The 15576-nt window shown below is 41.5% G+C and overlaps 1 protein-coding gene and 1 long non-coding RNA gene across 5 annotated transcripts in view; one reads left to right on the top strand and one right to left on the bottom strand.

The window, feature by feature from the left end:
• Positions 1-14540, bottom strand: part of LOC103144340 (sortilin) — a 17938-nt gene extending 3398 nt beyond the window's left edge. The window contains exons 1-16 of one of the 4 annotated variants that reach the window (XM_007561278.2): positions 14201-14540; positions 5863-5925; positions 5185-5258; positions 4971-5073; positions 4695-4856; positions 4462-4535; positions 2897-2946; positions 2681-2808; positions 2325-2469; positions 1941-2096; positions 1591-1703; positions 1379-1481; positions 1116-1284; positions 592-776; positions 308-497; positions 13-88 (exon numbers count right to left, since the gene is read on the bottom strand). In XM_007561278.2, coding sequence (XP_007561340.1) covers positions 13-88; positions 308-497; positions 592-776; positions 1116-1284; positions 1379-1481; positions 1591-1703; positions 1941-2096; positions 2325-2469; positions 2681-2808; positions 2897-2946; positions 4462-4535; positions 4695-4856; positions 4971-5073; positions 5185-5258; positions 5863-5925; positions 14201-14434 — 2025 coding nt within the window. In that variant the 5' untranslated portion in view covers positions 14435-14540. Of the gene's footprint in view, positions 1-12; positions 89-307; positions 498-591; positions 777-1115; positions 1285-1378; positions 1482-1590; positions 1704-1940; positions 2097-2324; positions 2470-2680; positions 2809-2896; positions 2947-4461; positions 4536-4694; positions 4857-4970; positions 5074-5184; positions 5259-5862; positions 5926-6123; positions 6922-14200 lie in introns of those variants that run through there. The other 3 variants (XM_007561276.2, XM_016676019.1, XM_016676018.1) reach the window with 3 other exon arrangements.
• LOC107837236 (uncharacterized) lies at positions 5932-11467 on the top strand. The gene is made up of 2 exons (XR_001663246.1): positions 5932-6061; positions 9075-11467. It is a non-coding gene; the product is annotated as an uncharacterized LOC107837236 (long non-coding RNA).
• Positions 14541-15576: the final 1036 nt, after the last annotated feature.

The raw sequence follows: 15576 nt of genomic DNA, 5'->3' as shown, positions 1-15576 counted from the left end.
GTTCAAGCAGAACTCCAGAGCGTGACCCACCAGCTCCTTCTGCTCCACGCACTCCGACCTGTTCTCCAGCCGGTAGTAACCAAAGTCGCTGCGGGTGAAAGGTTTTTGCGCCCCATGTTCAACGAGTCACATATAATCATCATCGTTCCTATTAGATTGATAAAAAACGTGACACAATTTTCCTAAAACAAGGAAACTAATTTTTTATTTATTTATTTTTTTAAACAAGAATATTCTATATGGAAACTTAAAATTATTTTTGTACATTTCAATTTTACCGAGGCAATAACAGGAGAGAAGGACAAACCAATGGTAATCTGCCGCTGAGCACGGACAGGGCAAGTGCTTCTTGGTAACGGCGAAGTCTCTTCCATTCCAGCACATCGAGTCTTTCCTCAGGCGTAAGAAGGTCTCTCTGAAGCCCATCACGCAGCCATCGCTCGAGCCACTGAGGTCTGCAGAGTGAGCCAGCCACTCTTCGTAGTCCCCTTCATTGCCTGCACGGCGACAGACGCCCCTGAGCTGAAGCGCACCTGCCCTCATGCATTGCAATCCAACATCACACGTGTGTGTTCCTTCAACGGTACTCACAGTCCCTGGCGAGGAGCTTCCTAAAGTCAATGGTGATCACCACCCACTTGGTGTAGTCGTTCCTGTAGCCCCACAGGCTGACGTTCATGGAGCGGGAGCCGGGCTCGCTGTCCATGCCGCTGAAGTGCAGCGGGTCGCTGGTGAAGTTATACGAATGCCAGCATTGGCCTTCATCTGTGGAGAACCTGAAGGGGAGCAGGGAGAAGTTGTAGCACCCTGCAAGGCATTCAATTTGTGAATTTGTGTGTGTTTTTTTTAAAATAAATTACAACCAAGAACTTCCATGTGTTTTATTGAAATGTTATATGAGAGAGGAAGACAAAGGAAATTTGTCAAATTTCCCCGCAAATGTAATTCTTAAAAGTGTGGCGTCCATTTATATTCAGCCCTCTTTACTTGAAAGGTCGAAAATAGTCCTAATTACTTAAGGGCATCAGACTAAAGCTTGCTCATAACATCTGGGCTACGAAAACCCAAAACATAAACAAAATAAAATACGGTAAAACCTAGAGATACAATCTCACTTTATCTGGTTGATAGGTGAGTTGGTGTGCTCCACGGCAACCAGCAGTCCTCCAGAGTCCAGGATGGCGTAGTGATGGGGACCCTTCAGAGCGCGCAGCCACGAGTAGCCCCCGTCGTCAGACACGTACACGTCAGGGGCGAGATCAGACTCCGAGTCTCCAACGCTGCCTGGAGAGAGGGAACAGGAGGCGGCAAGAAGAACAATTCAGCAGACAGTTCAAAGCTGAATTGTTCAGGATGTTTGTGTGTTTTCCTGTCCTACCGTGAGCCAAGATGAGACCCACCGCGTTGGGCTGCGAGAGCGGCAGCATGGGAACGTTCATCTTCTTGGCCGTGCTGTACGAGGCATATATGTGAAGCCTGCACTGTAACATTGAGACGAGGAGCACTGAAAACCCCCCACTTTCATCAAAAAAAAAAAAAACACGCAACTTCACGACACTTCATCCGCAAAGCGACGGGAGCTCGTCTCACTCTGCTGGGTCTGTTGGTGGAGGTCTCGGCGTCGCAGTCGGCGTTCTGGGGTCTGCGCAGCGGCTGCCACTTGGCTCCCTGGTCGTACGTGATCACTGTCTCCATGTTGCCGTCTGCCAGAAGGACATAAAAGCGCCAAACCAGCTGTGTCACACAGCAGATCCTCAGCCGAGAAAATAAAAAATATGAAACCCCATTAAGGCATTTTAAATATAATGCAGCCTAGAAAAAGTGGGATGTGGGTTGCATTTGCCTGCTGTGTGAGCACAGCCACGGTTTAAGATGAGTTTGTCCTTTTTTGGGGGATTTTTTCCCTCAGTGAAAATAACATTAGGTTCATGTTGACCCACCCTCTGAGAGTATGCTGGTCATGTAGACGCCCCGCAGGGAAGAAACGGCGGTGAAGTCTGTGTCGCTTCCTGTGGTTGTGTAGAGATGGCGCTCCAGTGACTTAGAGAAGACAGTTCCTCTGTCGTCCGACACGTAGATGGTTCCAACCCCCGAGTCTGCCCCCAGACAGGACATGAAACACACACACACACACACACAGTGTTAAGGTCTGTGCTCTACACTGCGACCCACCAGTGGATCCTTACAGAAAGCTGCTCTGATTTTCAGGAATCTTTCTTTGCCTGTGGGTGAGGGCTTATGCGCTATCTGAACGATCAGAAATCAGAGACACGGTCGACATCTCTAGACACGATCGGCACAACGCATGGCTCACTAACGCTGACCTCCGGGGTCATCCACGTGCATGAAGATCATGTCCTGATTGGCTGCGAGGATGGAGTAAAACTGCTGATGGTCGACAGCAGGAAGCTGAGCGATGTTCCAGTGATCCCCGCCGTCTACAGAGACATGGATCACACGCTCTGTACCCTAACGCACAAAAAAAAACACACGTGACATGCCTGATTTAAGGTGCACTAGCAAATTTTATCCGACGTAATGTCTAAGACGGCGCAAAAGCAGCTTGGAAAGTTCTCAGTTGACTGGGTACTTTACAAACCTTTGCTTAGTTTCCATGAAGGAAAACAATGATGAGCCAAAAAATTAAATAAATAAATAAATAAATAAAAGACACACATACCATCCCGGTCATGATGGACGAAAAGACAAATTTTCCTCCAAGGACAAAGGAGTAAACTCTGGATGCAATTGTGTGAAATGTTTTTCCGTAGTCCATTGTTTTCTTTAAATCTAGCATCCCTTTGTCATCTGAAAGGAAAATGAATTATTTAAAAAAAATAATAATAATTGGACTGAATTACATGTTAATATACAACACCGTATCATCCTATCGTACTGCATGATCCGTTGGTGTTGGTTGTTATGTAGATGCTGTTTCTTGGACCCCTGAAACAAGAGAAGGAGAAACAGAAGAAAGCCTGAATATAATTTAAAAAAAAAAAGTACTTTCCTAGTTTAAAGGTTAAAAAAAAAATAAAAATATGATGGCTTTATTAATGCACTCGTTTTATCCTCCCAGCCAGCACTCCAAGCTTTTGCTTTCAGACAAGGATGACTTTTTTTTTTTTTTTTTTTACACTGCAGCTGGATCAAGGACAGCAGGCTGAATAGGAGACACATTCCCGAGTCGTGATTCAGCCTGAGAACCACATCAGCTTCTGCTCTTTGTGGTCAGTGTAAGGCTCGGGCCCAAAATGACTGTGGTGGCTGCGCAGATAAGCAACCGTGGGCCGATTAATCAGAAAAGAGCACAGAGTCAGGAAAGCCATGTGAACAGCGAGGCAGAGGAGAACAGCTGGGAAAACAATGAACAAAAAAAAACGACGCTCGTTCATCTTGCAGAAAAAGCAACGGCGAGCGTGGAGACCGCCAGGGCACAAACAAGCAGTCTGCACTGCGCAAACATGACGAAAATCTGTTGGTCATCACTTTATTTCAGTCAGCAACTGTGGCAATACTCTAAATGTATTACTTCACCAGTACTTAGCAATGAACTCTAGAGCCAAAAGATGATTTAAATGTGTTTTTGTTTTTTTTTTGAAGCAGTAAAACGCCATGACTTGTTTTCCCCAACAGAGCAGTAAACTTTGTGATTTTTTTATTTTTTTACTCTCTACATTTCTGAGAATTAAACGTAGAATAAATATTCGCAGGATCAACAGGTGTCATAAAACCTTTTATTTTTCTGGAAATGAAATTAAGTAACATTTTAAAATGTTTGAGTTATAAAAGTAAAAGTGTTTAATATGTGGAAAACTTTCGCCTCCCCACCCCCAAATTACTTTTGATGTTTTGTTCATAATTCATATTTTTATACTCTGTTGGACTTTTTCTTATAATATCAAATGACATTTTGTAATCATTTATTGCTTACTGTTGCATTTGATTGTTTTACTTTTTGTTAGCAAGGATAAAAATCTGCATATCAAATGTTATATTTTTATCTGTCTGAAACTGACTGAGTCAAAAAAAAAAAAAGGCTCGGAAAAGTGCTCGCTCCTTCACAAGTTCAACCTTGTAACACTTTTGGTAGTTTCCAAAACACTTCTCATGTCATGGTTTAGTCATTTAGATAAGATTAGAGCTGTTAAAACAGCAGGCCTTCTGTTGAACAAGACAAGATAACATGATGACGGATAAGTTATATTATTTTTTTTAATCTGTTGCTCATCCTCCTCCCTTTCTAATGTCACCCTGGGCAACTGCCCATATGGTCCACGTCAAAACACCACAGCTCAGCTACAGCTATGTCTGTCAGGAGGCTAGCCATCTGTTCTTTCCCTTTCATTTATTAGGCCTATTTCAGTAACATGTTTTATGTAATTTACTATTTAAAATGTTCTTAATGTAGGTGAAACTTCAGCAGCTGATACTAGAAAATATTCTGAGAGAAACTCTCACCATCTGACCAAACACACGCTGTTGTGTATTTTCCTCCAGGTGGCGCCAAAGTTATCAGACAGCCACAGGTCCAGCTGGAAAGGAAGTAAAAAAAAATAAATAAAAATTTTAGTCATAAATAATGTGGATCAGGAGTAAAATGACCGGCTCCTGAAGAGTAAGCAGCAGAGTCGGGGAGGTCCAGTTAAGCTCCACTAAAACTCAACATTCTTGGCAAAACGGAGTGCCGCTACCGTGATACTGAGTGTCAGAAGTGTGTTGCAGTCCCCGGGGTTGTACAGCATCTGAATGAGGGGCACAAACGGCAGGTCCGTCGGTTCAAAGGTCAGACCAAAGTCCCGCGAGCGAAAAAGTCGAAACCCACCGAACTCAGACACATCGCCAGTCAGGATCACCTGAATCCAAGCAAAAATGACTTAATGATTTAAAAAAGAAAAAACGTATATTACAAAAAATAAAAATAAAGACACAATACAAGATGCAACAGCGGCTCTTAACGGAGGCCTCACCTTTCCTGAATGATCCGGACTGATGGCGATGCCAAACTCCGTCTGGATGAAAGTGTGGTTGATCACGTTAGTCACGTCTGTGAACGTCTTCCCATAGTCTTCACTGACACACACACACACACACACACACACAGAAGTCCTGGTTCAGACGCACAGAACACGGCAACCTTAAAACACGACTAATCCGTCTTTGTTAAAAGAAGCCATTCCTCACCTCCTGTAGAGGTTAGACTGGCCAAATCGCATTAAGAACAACGGCACCTGAAACGTTGTCAGAACCAAGAGCACCTGTGAAGAAAAGTGTTGCACAACAGCTCTCATATACGTACACTTTATATAGATAGATACACCTAAATATAGTGTGTAAGTCTCAAAATATTTTATTCAGGAATTCAAGAAGACAGACCCGAAGTAGGAGAGGATTGAGGAGAATGAAAATAACGCATGGTTCAAGCATTTTCTTCTAATAAAAATCTGAAAAGTGTGGAATGCATCTGTATTGAAATTAATTTTCCATCTTTGCAATATACTTTAAGTTCAAACAGACTGAATGGGAAATAATAATCTTCGTATTTTGCTACAAATCCTTAACTGGATTTGTGTCTCAAATTTGACTAGGCCTTTCTAACTCATCAAATGGCTTTTATTTATACCACTTTACTACACCACAGATACCACTATACCACAGAACAGCTTTTAATTTCAGCAATTGCGCTGAGATTAAATTCAAACACAAACACGTGCATTTTCTAATTAAGGCACTCCTGGTTGCCCTGGACTTTATTTAGAAGCAAAGAGAGCTAAGTAAGAAATCCACGTCACATTTGGTCGGAAAGTTAAACGCACCTGAATACATTGCAAACCAGTGTATAGACATGCGAACAAAACTCACCCCTGATCCGTCTCCCACCCAGGCGAGCGAGAGTGAGCCCATTGAGCGCACTTTGAACGTATACTGAAACGAGAAGAGACGAGACTGAGAAGGTGAAGCAATCTTCACGCGGAACAAGTCGACAGAGAACAAGGTAAAATATGCCGATGGAATTTGCTTAACACTATTTTGGCTTTAAAACATGAACCACCCCCCAAAGGTAAATGTAGACTAAACATGGTTTGAGAGCGTTCCTGTTGTTTCTTTGTGCAGCGGACACACCAGCTGAGAGGACAGAATGTCCACACTGTCCAAAGTAACTCCGCCATTTTGGACGCACTCTGCATGTGTGACCTACATTCCTGTGTAAATCACAAAGATTAGGTCAGACAACAAAGCAACTGCCGAGGACACCTAACATACGTTAGAGCTGAACAGACTCCACTCAAATTCATTCATTCAAAATAAAAAGGTAGCTGTTAGCGTTAGCATGCTTTTAAATGCATTTCTCAACCAACTGAGGATTTTAGGTAAAATTATATTAAAAAAAACAAAAAACATGGAAAAAACCAGCTGTGACATAATACTAGAAGCGGTGGAGAGAGAGGGGGAGAGAGAGAGAGAGTTTAGAGCCTTGTTTTGATTTCAAAACAAGTGCTGCGACTGGAAACAACATTCTCATCCATTCGTCCGCTGTGGCTCTAACGCATGTGGGTTTTAAGGCCTTGTCTCACACTGTTCGGAATGCAGCAAGGTTTATTTTGTTTTTTGTTATTTTTCCCTCCCTTCGCTCATCAGCTGATGAGGCGGGCATGTTTACAAGGTACGTGCAGGCTCAGGGGGAGTTCTGCAAAGCTCTGTAAATCTGCAGAAGATTGCATGGTCTGTTGTCTGTGAGCTGAAAAATTCCTTGTAAACAGGCCCAAAAGGAAACCGGCCTGCTCTCTTCTGTCCAACTCTGCAAACACAAATTTCAGTCTCCTCTGCATAAATCATCCCACAACACTCTCCCCATCGTCCATCTGTTCTGTTTTCCCTATTTTTGATCAGCTAAAGAGCTGGCAACCGTAGCGGTGCCGGTTTTTGTTGGTTCAGTGACACTGCTATACGCGGCTCTTGAAACTCCTACATGAAATCAAATTTAGTCGGTGGCATTCACACATCTCCGAGGCCTAGTTGAATCTGGAGTTTGAGTTAAAGCTAAAGCGTTAATCGGAAGGGTACGTACAAGGATTAAGTCGATCAGTTCAGGGCTTTTAAAGATCTAATTGATCTGAGCTTTTTCCATAGTGGAAAGTTTATGGAACACAAGATTTTGGTTCGTAAGTTTAAATTTAGTGGATTTTTTTTTTTTGTTTTGTTTTGTTTTTAATTCCAAGGTCAATATCATGCATACGACCCACTCTTATATTTGCATTTATGTCCCTTAACAAGTTCCAGAGAAACCACACACTTTTCTAACAACCAACCAGGACCTGGCTCAATGCTGACAGTCTTTTCATCTGATAGTTACAAATGAAGCACTGTACTTCATTAGAATTAGGGGTGGAAATTTCTGCTACTGTTTGGCAAAAATGCATTAAGTAACATAGTTCTATTAATGTTATGCATAATTTGATCATTTGAATCTGTGTTTTTCATCGCACACTTCATGAAAAGTTGCGTGTCATTCGAACGTGTTGAATCCATAGCTCTTCTAAAATCTTATGCAATTTTCCATCAAATTTTGAAGATCCTTATAAGCACAAGGTCAGATTAGGTAAAATCTGAAACTCTTGGTTGGTTTTGGTCCCACTGGATTTTGGGGTATGAAGAGGGATGAATGCAAGCACACAATCCACGCTTTTCAGGCTTGCTACTGTAAAAAAAATAAATAAAAAATTGTACCTACCATTTTCCCTCCACTTTACAATTATTCACTATCTTCTTTAGTTGCGTAAAATGCCCCCCAAAATATCATGACTTTTATATTTTGCAATGTGACAAATGTGAAAGACACTGCATCTATATCTGACCCTCTGAAAATCCAGCTGGACCAAATCAGACTGGATGATCGTAGGTCACTGAACAACTCGCCGACTGAGCAATCTGTTTTTAGTAAATGATGATGAGCATATAACGTAGCAGATAAAGTAGATTTACTGAGAACTACCAAGCCATTGTCTTAGCAAGAAGCTAAAATCAGGAGATGTCCCTACATGAGGTCTCAGTACAGACGTGACCTCATGCTGCTGCACCACATGATGAATGCAGTCTAGATCTGCTCCTCAAAAGCCTCTCCAACCCTTTATCTGAAGCTTCACTCTTGACACCGGGCGTTCAGCTTTGAGCTTTTCCGACATGGACAGCGGCGTTTGATCAGCGACCAAGAAACAGCGATTAGAAAAAAAACACACACACATATGCCTTCGCAGACTTCCACAGTCGGCATGAAGGCGAACGGCCCCGAATGTGGGTGACGTCCTCTCAGAGAGGTCGGGATGCCAATACAATGAAGTCCTTATTCCCTCTGCGCTGGGCCTTAACGTTCGACTTTAGCCCTGTTTACACACAAAACTTCAGAAGAAGAGGTCAAGCTTTAAGTCTCTGATCTAAACACTCAAAGCTGTGTACACCCAGAAAAACGGTGAGAGAATAGAAGCTCATCACAACAACAGGCCATGTTTTGAAATGAGGACAGAAGGATGGCAGCACCGGCTTTAGTCGTTAGTGTGTAAGAATTACATCACGACTCATTGTGTTTAGCTGAGAAATACCACAGGTGTTAGTAATTCTGTTGCTGAAGTTGGCAGCTTTTTTTTTTTATACCCCAAGGGTCAATTTTCAGGAATCCAATTTGATGTTTTGGATTGTAAACAAATTAGCCACAGCTAGCCTAGCTTTTCTTGTTTGCACTTATAATGGTGAAGTATGACATAAGGGGCAGAATGATGAAACTTAGAAATGTGACTAATGGTTAAAATAACAGTAACAGTAATAATTAATTCGGTCACTGATGTGGCACAACACTTAATTCAGTCGGCTTATCAGAAATAAAGTCACTCTGACATAAAAGATTCAGTATCTGATGTCCATGAACAAAATATCTTGATCTTGAGCCAAATGTCAGCGTTATGTTATCTGGAATATTGCACTGCTTTTGTATCTCCGAATATCTTGTATGTGTATTAGATTTATTTATTTATGTAATGATTTCTTGTGTGTGTGTGTGTGTGTGTGTGTGTCCTTTCCAGATAGCTCATGAAAAGAATATGGTGGATCTGATTGCATGGCTGTGTCAGATCAGAACTGCTCTGCTGCAGGAGCGTAAGATATCCTTTTCACTGCACGACTGCATTTACTGACTTAATGGCACAACAAATCCGATTCAAGCAACAAAGTGGACAGGCCACAACAGAGATAAACTTGGCAGATACGAAAAACACATTCAACAGCAAGAAAGACAGGAAGAAAAGAGGATAAATAAAAAAAATGGAAATAAAACAAGACTCAAAGAACTGAAGGTGTCTATTGCAAGTAGCAAGCAGCAATTGTAATCCAGGGTGCCACATCTGGCCCAAGAAACAACACCCATGGTGCCATTAAGGCGACACTCATGTAACGCTATCTGAAAACAACCCAAAGCAACTCAACTGGGGAGCAAACTGGGGATACAGGGTGGCCATCCCATCAAAGGAGAGGGGCAAAATATCCTTTGCCCCCCCCCCCCGGTAGGTACAAAGGCAACACCAGCCATGGTGCCACACTGTCACTTCTTCAAACCCTCGATGGTCAGTCCCCAAGACTGAATACCAGACAAAAACCTCTCTACAACCAGCACTGACACTGCACGTGCAACACAACACCACAACACCAACACCACGTCCAGTGCCTCATTGGATGTGCATTAGGACCCAACCAATCCCAATGTAACGCAAACAATCCAAGTTCACTAAACCCCGCTTATATGTCAAAAGAGAGAGAAAAAAAAACCAGAGATACTTTGTGTCACACTTCATCAATGTGACAAAATGTGACATGAAAGGACATAGCAGAGAGTATTCCTCAAGGAAGCTTAGATCCTTCAGTAATTGAAGCAAGATGCTCATTATCTTCTTTCGTTCTGCTGAGAAACGAGAAAAATCATCGACAGTCATCTATTGGGGTCAATGTCAGGGCCAGAAACTTAAAGCTAGAACTCACTCCATGTTGGATAGAAATGGTTCATTAATATGAAAAGTTTGACAGACAACCCTGAACATCTTCTGCACAACAAAGTCCTCCAACAACAAGTCTTCAGTCAGAGTTCCTTGGATCTGCTGTTGTAACAAACCTGTAAAGGAGATCCTCCCTTCCCAGTCAGAAACATCTATAATGAGTCTTAAACATATAGAAACTGAGAAAATGGCAGCTCCTACAACATCTATTTCACTTTCAGAATTAATCAAATAGTTTTTTTACTGCACAGATTTGAACTAAATAAAGTTCAGTGAAACTGAACTAATTAGAACTCAATTAAGACATGCCCAAGTGAAGTAAAATGAATACAACTGTAATTAATTTGAACTGAAGTTCATTAAAATACGCTCCAGGTGGCAGGTGTTAAGAGTTAATAAAATAACAATACAATAACTGGCCTCTTCCCCAAGCTGGAAGGCGTGGGGCTTCCTCCCAACGTGACTGTGCACCGAAACACAAATCAAGCCCCGATTACAGCAGGAGCTGTTAGTCAGGTCTTCCTGTGCAACATTAGGGTCTGATCTCACAAATGCACTTCTAGAAAAATGGTAAATTCCTATAAAAGCACTCCTATGCTTTCTGGAAAATCTTCCTAATCGCTACAGCAGACAGCAAAAGCCATAGTGCCATTGAACACGATGGATTAAGACTGGGATGCTCAGGCATATCGGCAAATTACTTAAGGAAAAAGTTGCATTTGTCAAATTGAAGGTGGAAAATGAAATGACTAAGCAGCACAGCTCTCTTTTACTTAAGACACAAAAATTTGGCATCTAGTAGCGATCAGTAAACTTTTGAGACCCGTTGTAATAAAGAATAATTGATCTACTGGAAAAGAAAAAAAGGTTTTTGAGCTCCACAAGAGTGTATTATTCTCCATTAAAAAAGTTCACATTCCTTAATAACAAATCATGTTTTACAAATGAAAATAATTCTTGTAATTTTAATCTACCTTTGATGGAATAAAAAATAAAATTAGAATTACTGACCCTTGCTGTCCAGGTCTTTCTCTCTCCACTTCCTTCGTGGAACATCATCTGCTCCTTTTCTGCTGTGACCCAGCTTGTATTTTCTTTTTCTGTTTTCTTTGTTTTTTTTTTTGTTTTTTTTGCCAAAGAACCAGAGAGCAGGATGGAGCCCAAAACAAGAAGACGGAACGAAAACACAACCGGCTAGCTTGAAACCTGTGTGAGTCAGCGAAATAAAACTCAAATAAACACTCCAGCGCTTGGGCTGGCTGTCAAAACATGGAGAGCAATTTATCAGGGTGTAAGCTGCGGAAAATGAGCAAGAGGCAGAGCCAGGTGAGGATACCTGCTGGTGCAAACAGTAATCTATACGGCAGATCTGATGACCACAGACCAGACGTTGGTCGGCAGAGAAGATGGGATCAAGCTCAGCAAACAACCAAAAAAAAGAGAAGGGGAATGTCTGGGAGGGTTCCAGAGGCCCTGAGGAGCCGAGAGTCTGATCTCTGTGAGCACGCTGAATCGGTTTCATGCGCAGAAGTTAACCCAGGTGTTTGAACCGCAGGAATGATGTAACATCTGCCATTTCACACACAACGGAACGAAGACTGAGCTGTGAGACCTCAAACAGCTTCGGATAAAGTTGTTATTGCTGCGCATTCCCCTTATCGTGCCCTCGATTACGGCAGTGACGCGGCGAAAACAGATTCTGTTGTCTGCTTAAGGATAAGGATAAAGGAATAGGAGAAAACTGAACCAATAGGAGATACATTTCAAAAAATATCACTCCAAGTAAGACTACAGTTACACGTAAATCTTTGATATGTGTGAAATCGGAAAAAAAAACAACTAAAACTTCACTGATGCCCTGAGATTTAATATCCTAAAAATCGACAGTTTGCAAAAACCGCAGATTAGATCCTCGCTCCAACCTGCGTCAGCGGAGTTAGTGAAACTGACCCGAACTGACGACCTACATTTGTCTAAATCGATTAGACAAAGACTACGACAGAAAAGGTATCAACATTAATTCTGACCAATGGACACTCATGCTTCCTGCATTGAACACCAACTTCTCTTGCCTCCTAGTGCCAGTTTTTTCTGGTTTCCAATCAGCTTCGTGCACACCGGCTAAAAACCACATCCATCGGTTTGCGAACCGGCTAAATTATTAGTCGAGTTATTCAGTAACTATTTCAAAAGGAATCATTTAAGGGATAGTTTATACTGGTGAGCATCCATCTCCCCTTTAACTTGCCTGTTAAAGGGATGTTTTCCTTTCTACTGTTTCCACGTGCATGGTGATTATGATGCAAAATGAATGCCATAATAAACTGAACTTGACTCCACTGTTTCATAGATAAGCTCAAATTGGAATATATGCAATTAAGATTAAATCAGCCCGATATGATTTAACGCATTTGAACATATATTTCTGTATATAAACTGGAAACATTTGTGTTGCAAAGTGCCTCTTCCTGACTTTTTATTTCCTTTAAAACTTCAAGAAACCTAAGAGAGAAGTATTTCTAAATATAAGAAGTATTCCGAATTCTAAGTCGAGTTGGTTGGACGAATTTGCGTTCTCGCTTTTTTTGTTTGTTTTGTTTTGTTTTGTTTTGTGGGTTTTCTGCTTCATTTATCTCCCTGTCTAAACAGGAATTATTCAGCTATTTCTCTCCACTACATTTGTCTGACAGCTCTGGGTAAAAATTACTCTTCAAATTACAGTTTCTCTGTCCAAGCAGGCTCTGCGTCTCTACGTGTGGCCAATTCAAATTTGATTCTGCTTGTTAAAGAATTTCCACTTGGAAATGACTCTTCTTTCCTCCTAAACTGCACTGACCGTTACTGGGATCAGTCAGGGGAAAAAAATAAGCATTTTGCCAAAGTATCCAAACCTGTTGGTTTTTTTATTTTCTATTTTTTTCATTTCATCAAGTTACACCCACCCAACTTTAATGATTTTGTGTGACAGACCTACAAAACTGAAAATGTTTTACTAATAACTGAAAAGTGTGGTGTGCATTCGTATTGAGCCTCCTTTTGCGTAACCGCACTTTGTTGCTCTTGCACCTCCGACTCCTCCCATCCAGTGCACATAGAGACCAGTGTCCACTATATGTTCTTGCTCCACCTACCTTCCCAGCAACAATAATCCTATCCTACTTACCCAGGATTGTCAGTGCAAAAGACAAACGTCCTCTGATGCTGCCGAGTGTGTTCAGGGAAACGTCCATGCAGCATTTTTGCATGTTTTGTTTTTTTTGTTTTTTTTTGCACATATTTTGGCCAAGATGTTCTAGTTTGGTCTCATCTGGCCAGAAGTTGCATGTGTGACCTGAACGACTTGTGGAGTGAACAGGCCTTTTTCACGACTTTCTTTAAACAATGTTTTTCTTCTCTCCACATTTGCAAAAATGAACAATTAACAATTGCCCAATTAACAAATTCTCCTGTGGTTCATTCTTTATATGACTGATTAAAACGGTGCTTCCTTCACGCATCTCGCCAGCTTATCCTGTAAACTGTGATCCTCGGTCGTCATTAAGTTCCTTATTGGTCTCTAACAAACCTCTGAGGTCTTCACAAAACCACTGCATCTATACTGCAATTAAATTACACACAGATGGGCACTAGTTATACATTTTCCTTCCACTTCACAATTGTATGCTACCTTTAGTGGAGCCATCACATAAGGTGCCAATAAAACACCATTACATTTGTGGGTACGAGAGAATGTGGAAAAATTCAAGAAGTGTGGCTATTTTTGCAAGACGATGATGTTGTAGTTGTGGCAAATAAAATGGTTAGAGACAGTGGACATGACAGTATTGAACATTTTATATCTGACAGGTGCAGCTGAGATTGTTACTTGATATCACACAACTTTAAATAAACTGACTAGAAACAGGATTTTGTTCAAGAATATTTCCTTTCCATCATTTTTTGTGGTACATAATTCCAGGGAAGAAACTGACGAATTCACGTTGCACCGATTCACCAGTCTCCTAAAGTAGCAACAGGCTGTCTAACCAGACAGTTTACAAGCTTGTTACAAGTGATTTAGGAGAAGCACGGTGTATTTGCGTGACTTCACCAACTGTTTAACCAGATTCTTTTCACTTATTCGGCGATAATAAACCGATCCCTGCTGGTTTACAGTCACTTACAATGCTGGTGCTGTTTTGCAGCGCGGATTCCACTCCACCACGCAAAGCCGTGCATGTCTGCTCATTCAGTCCAGCGCTGCGCCTCGACAGCTCCCTCCTCTCCAAGCCATGTCGCTCCGCAGCATCACCGGGCTCTCCGTGCAGCCTCCTGACCCGGGACAAGTCGCTTCCATCCTGCAGATGTCTGCCCAGCGCAGACGAAAACAACCCGAGCGCCAAAATGCAGACGATCATTACGGTTACAAAACAAAAGCTGGCACCGCACAGCCTGGGACACTGCGAGCAAACTCCGCTGTCCCACCACTTGGCTTCTTCACATGTTCCCCCCGCCCCTCATCTCCGAAAGCATTCTTAATAACGGCCCATCCACCGCCGCGCGGGATTGGTTAGGCCCAGAAAGACCTGCAATCTAATTGGACGAGAGCTCGACCAGAGGGAAGATTTGTTTTTTAGCGTTACACTGCCCCCTCGTGGAAAGCCCGCAAATAACCTTCATTAAAGGATTTATTCTGTGAATCTGTTTGCGTTCCAAGAAACTATAAAGGGCCGGAAGAAATGGGATTACACAACATGAATATTTTTACTATCAAACAGGCGAGTGGAAAATAAGTTTATGAATCCTTGGAACACACTCTCATGTAAATCAAAACAGCAATCTTTTTTTTTTTTTTTTTTAGGTAGACTATAAGATGTTTAAAAATAAGCAGACAATTTCAGCACATTTTATTATAATATAATTTGATGTGTGAATCGGAAGCAAATAAGAAAATTGCTCTCTGCAAAATAATAAGAGATATTTCAATACATTCATTTGTTTATGTTCCAATTTGGATTAAGCTGACCTTATTCAAAATACCATCTCTAAGCACCAAGACACCTTGGAACATACAATTAATATCCACAAATATAAGATCAAACCAACCTAATAGGGATAAAATGATCATTTTCTATCTCTATTAAAAAGCTCTGTTTTTTGTTTCAAATTTTTGTTTACCATAACTACTAATGTGAACACACACACCCAAATATATTTTAAATATATGACATTTGTTGAGAAATAAGTTGAGCGTTTTTAAGAGAAAGACAAGTTTAAGAAGGTTTATAAACACAGTCATGAGATACTAGCCTAAAATAGATAAAATGTTCCCCCACAAGTGGTCAAATAATTAGTGGGCATTGATCTGGACACTTTGGGGCTGTTAACCGGACAGCCTGGGGGAAGAAAGCATCTCCGTGACGTTTCATTTGACTTTCCCCAGCCCCGTGTTGAACATTGTCACTCTTGAACATGACATAGAGTTAAAGTAGCCATTGAAAATGTTTAACTTTGATGGGAATCCTAAACAAGCCCTTGTCTGATTTTCATCTTATCTGGA

The sequence above is a fragment of the Poecilia formosa genome, unplaced genomic scaffold, assembly GCF_000485575.1.
Source record: "Poecilia formosa unplaced genomic scaffold, Poecilia_formosa-5.1.2 Scaffold124, whole genome shotgun sequence".
Taxonomy (NCBI): domain Eukaryota; kingdom Metazoa; phylum Chordata; class Actinopteri; order Cyprinodontiformes; family Poeciliidae; genus Poecilia; species Poecilia formosa.
Note: the sequence above shows the minus strand (reverse complement) of the source record. Positions and strands in the feature narration are given on the sequence as shown.